Source organism: Drosophila albomicans, unplaced genomic scaffold, assembly GCF_009650485.2.
Source record: "Drosophila albomicans strain 15112-1751.03 unplaced genomic scaffold, ASM965048v2 utg000052l_pilon, whole genome shotgun sequence".
Classification (NCBI taxonomy): domain Eukaryota; kingdom Metazoa; phylum Arthropoda; class Insecta; order Diptera; family Drosophilidae; genus Drosophila; species Drosophila albomicans.
In genome coordinates this window covers 84,708-88,656 of record NW_026263671.1, presented here as the reverse complement: position 1 = coordinate 88,656, position 3,949 = coordinate 84,708, and the positions used below count along the sequence as shown (strand labels likewise).

Sequence of the window (3,949 nt, the reverse complement as noted above, 5' to 3'; positions counted from 1 at the left end):
CCTACTACAGCTAAAAACGGGAAGAGTTGTGGTTCGTGCGAAGAATACGGAAAACGGGCCACGAGGCGTGGGTGAACTGGTTGCGAGTGTGTAATCACACTGGCCCACTTACACTGCACACGCTGTTCCGGCGTCGTCTGTAGTAATTTGTAGTCACACTACTACAGCTAACGGGAAGAAACGGGGGTTCGGACGAAGTTGTAGGAATCGTAGCGCGCGGGCGTGGGTGAGGTGGTTGAGAGTTGTAGGAATCGTAGCGCGCGGCGTGGGTGAGGTGGTTTGAGAGTGTGTAATCACACTGGCCAAATTCACACCGTACACACTATTCCGGCGCCGACTGTAATAGTTGTAGTCACACTATTACGGCTGGCGGGAGCTAGGTATACCTCGCGGAGAATCGTAACCGAGACGTACGGGTGAGGCGAGTATTGGTGTGTAATCACACTGACACGGTCGCACCATACACACTATTACAGCGTCGACTGTAATACTGTTCCGCGAAGGGGGGCACTTTGTTTTACACAAGCACTACGGGAGAAAAACGAGGCACACAGTATTAGTGAGACAAATGCTGGCGTGTTATCACACTGGCACCGTCACACTATACACCCTTTTTCAGCGTCGACTGTAGTAATCTGTAATCACACTACTACGGCGAACGGGGAAAAAATGTGTGCGTCTGTGTAAAAATGGTAGACAACGACGAGCGAAAGACGCGGCGAAAAGAAAACACAATGTGTATCGTTAGTGTGGTGGTGTTTGTGCGTTGTCGCACTCGATGGGGGTTAATACAAATGACTATGCTACAGGCTATGCGTAATCGCATGTGTTGAACGGGGAGCAAAGGGAGTAATTAAAGTGTCTCAAGCATTTAGCTTGAACGTACCTTTTAATATCCAAATGTCTTGCGTGTTTTTATTGCTTGGCGCGTACTCGGCACGTGGTACTTAGATTTTTGTCACTCGCGGGTTTACGTGTTACGCACTACAAGTTCTTATCAGAGAGTGAGAGAGCCGCTCCTCCTACTCTCGCCTTTTTATCTAGGTCAAGGTCTTGGCTCTGCCAACTCGCTTTGTACTTTCTTGACCTAAATTTGCGCATGTGCTGTTAACTCGCTTTTGCGTTGCACTTGTGCTGTTAACTCGCTCTTGCGTTGCACTTGTGCTGTTAACTCGCTCTTGCGTTGCACTTGTGCTGTTAACTTGCTTGCTCATTTTTGCGCTGCGCACGCGCTGTCAACTTGCTTGGCTCATATTTGCGCTGCGCATGCTCTATGAACTCGCTTTGCTCATTTTTGCGCTGCGCATGCTCTGTGAACTCTCTTTGCAAATGCGCTGTTAACTCAGCACAGCTGGGTGAGTGACCAAGTATAAGAGAAAACACTGGTACATATGTTATCGAAACGCTTATTTATTGTTGTGGCGCCGTATGGTGCGTCACACTCCCCCCTTTCCTGCAGGGCGAATAAAAATCCGGATACGTCCGGTTTTGGTTCGGTTCACCTGGTATGTGGTATCGAGGAAGGTATGCGTGAACCTTGTCCTAGTTCCGCGTCCCTCGCTGCAGCGGACCTCCTCGACTAGGCCCCGGGGTAGTTGGCGTTGAGGCGTTTCTACCTTCCACTCGGCAGGAGCTTCCACCAGCTCGCTTTCCTGGGCTACCTCAGTCATCAGGGGTTTCTCCTCCTCCTCCTGCAACGGAACCAAATCCTGCCCCAAGACCTCCAGCAGGTCGTCGAGAGAGTCGGACTCCTCGTTGGCTGGGGATGTCCTTGGGTACTGCCGGCGGAACCGAGGCCCGTCCGGCTCGTCGTCCGACGACGCGGACTCCCAACGTGGACCCTCTTGCGGCGGGTCGTAGGAAGACTTAGGGAGGGGGAACCCGTCGGGGTCGGACATATCCATTTCCTCCAGTCGGCGTAGAACGGGCGTCGTCGGGCGCCGAAAGGCTGGCGGGAAGTAGGGTGGTGGCACCGGGCGGTCAGCGATCGCTGGCCCCCGATAATTCCAGTGCTCTGGCAGCTCGAAATAGGATGTGAGGGTTTCCCCTGGAGGGAGGATAACATCCACCACCGCCCGGTCAATACGGGTTACCCGCATTCCCCATGGGCGGATGGCCGGCTCGTAGGTCACCGTACGGTCTACCTCCTCGATGAAAAACGGTTCATCCGTGTCGCTATCCTCAGTGGGCGGAGGCCGGTACCGTTGCACCTCCGTCTCGGTCGGCGACGGGGGTCGAGCATACAGCCCATGCCCTAGTCGCGGGTCGCGGCGTTGCCCGGGTCTGGGTGACCAGGCGCCTGGTGGGAGTCGAAACCGGGGCTCTTCCGCCTCGCTGCTCTCCTCCTGTTTGGACTCGTCGTCCTCCTCATATGGCCTCTCCTCCGATTCCCCCTCGCTGGTGAAGTCGTATCTGGCTGGTAGGCCAGCCAAGTAGAACGGGTCATCCTTGTCCCACGGGGTGTATAGTGACTCCCCCTTTTCAGGCGACTCACCCTGAGGATGCGGGTACGAGGAATAGCGCTGCTCCGCACGATCCGGCGTCATTGGGGGTGCATCGCCAGCGTAGTCGCGTGGCGGAGAAGAACAGGTGAGGTCGATAGATTCCATGTACTGTAATGATTGAGAAAAGTCGTGAGATTATTAGTAACTGACTGGTGGAACTGAGGAAGTGGACTGGCGACTGAGGAAATTGTGGTCGGAGGGATAGGATCAGGGTTTGATCGCGGTTCCCGACGTGTCGCTTTCGTAGTCTTCGGCCTCGGAGTCAGGCCTCTGCTCCTGGAACTCCCGGAGATCGGCAATGTTAGCCACTCTTCTTTGGTTGGTCGTAGTGTGTTGTAAGCGGACGATGTTTGCTGCAATGAACTTCTTTACTATGTACGGGCCATCGAATTTCGGAGCTAGTTTTGCTGCGAAACCGTCGGCAGCGTTAGAGAGATGGTGTTGCCGCAAAAGCACCTTTCCGCCCAAAGTAGGTCGCCATTGCCTCCGGCGTAGATTGTAATGTCGACTCTGGTCATGGCTCGCTTGATTCAGGTTTCCGCGTACGATGGTAAAGATCTCCTGCAGTCTTTTTGCCTTATCTCCGGGGTCTTCTAGTCCGCCGGGGGCCTCTGGTGTCACCTCGTCATATAATCCTCCGGGAAGTCGTGGCTCCCTACCCTGTACTAGGAAAGCTGGACTGTAGCCGGTGGACTCGGAGACGCTGGAATTTATAGCTAGTGTGATCTCTGGAAGTAACTCATCCCATTGGTTCTGTTGTCCGTCGATTAGTTGCGAGATCATGGTTTTAATCGTCCGGTTGGCTCGTTCCGTTGGATTTTCATGGGGCGAATAGGGAGCAGTGTGTTGTAGTTCGACCCCGGCGATTTTTAGAAATGCCTTGAAAGACCGACTAGTGAATTGCGTCCCATTGTCGCACACGAAACGTCTCGGAACCCCGAAATGAGCGAGGATTCGCTCTCGGAACGCACGCTGAAGGCTCGCAGTAGTGGCACGTCGTAGTGGCACTAGTTCTACCCATTTGGAAAATAAGTCAAAGAAAACGAGGAGCATTGTGTTACCTTGTTTGGAACGAGGAAGTGGGCCGACGAAATCAGCTCCAATGACGGCGAAGGGTTCTTCTGCGGGCCGGGTATGCATGGGTCCAGCAGGCTTCTGCTGTGATGTCTTGAATTTTTGACAGCTCAGGCATTGCCGGACGTGTTTCTTGACGTCCCGATGCATACCTGGCCAGTAGTACCGCTGACTAATTCGAAGAATAGTCTTACGTACTCCTAAGTGGCCGGCAGCTGGTTGGTCATGACACTCGTGAAGAACGCGAGGTCGCATGGCCCGGGGTACGCACAACTTCCAAGTCACGTCGTCGAAGTCATCGGACCGATGCACGATGTGCCGGAACAGTTGCCCGTCCCTGATGGTATAATCCGGGTAGCGTTGTGGTTCCT

General features: G+C 54.0%; 1 protein-coding gene across 1 annotated transcript; it reads right to left on the bottom strand.

Annotated features, from left to right (window-relative positions):
- Nucleotides 1–1,209: 1,209 nt before the first annotated feature.
- On the bottom strand, nucleotides 1,210–3,657 carry LOC117577219 (fibrous sheath CABYR-binding protein-like). The gene is made up of 2 exons (XM_052008380.1): nucleotides 3,566–3,657; nucleotides 1,210–2,612 (listed from the first exon to the last, which is right to left on the bottom strand). The coding sequence occupies exon 2, from the start codon at nucleotides 2,607–2,609 to the stop codon at nucleotides 1,437–1,439; it is 1,173 nt and encodes a 390-aa protein (XP_051864340.1). The 5' UTR covers nucleotides 2,610–2,612; nucleotides 3,566–3,657; the 3' UTR covers nucleotides 1,210–1,436.
- Nucleotides 3,658–3,949: the final 292 nt, after the last annotated feature.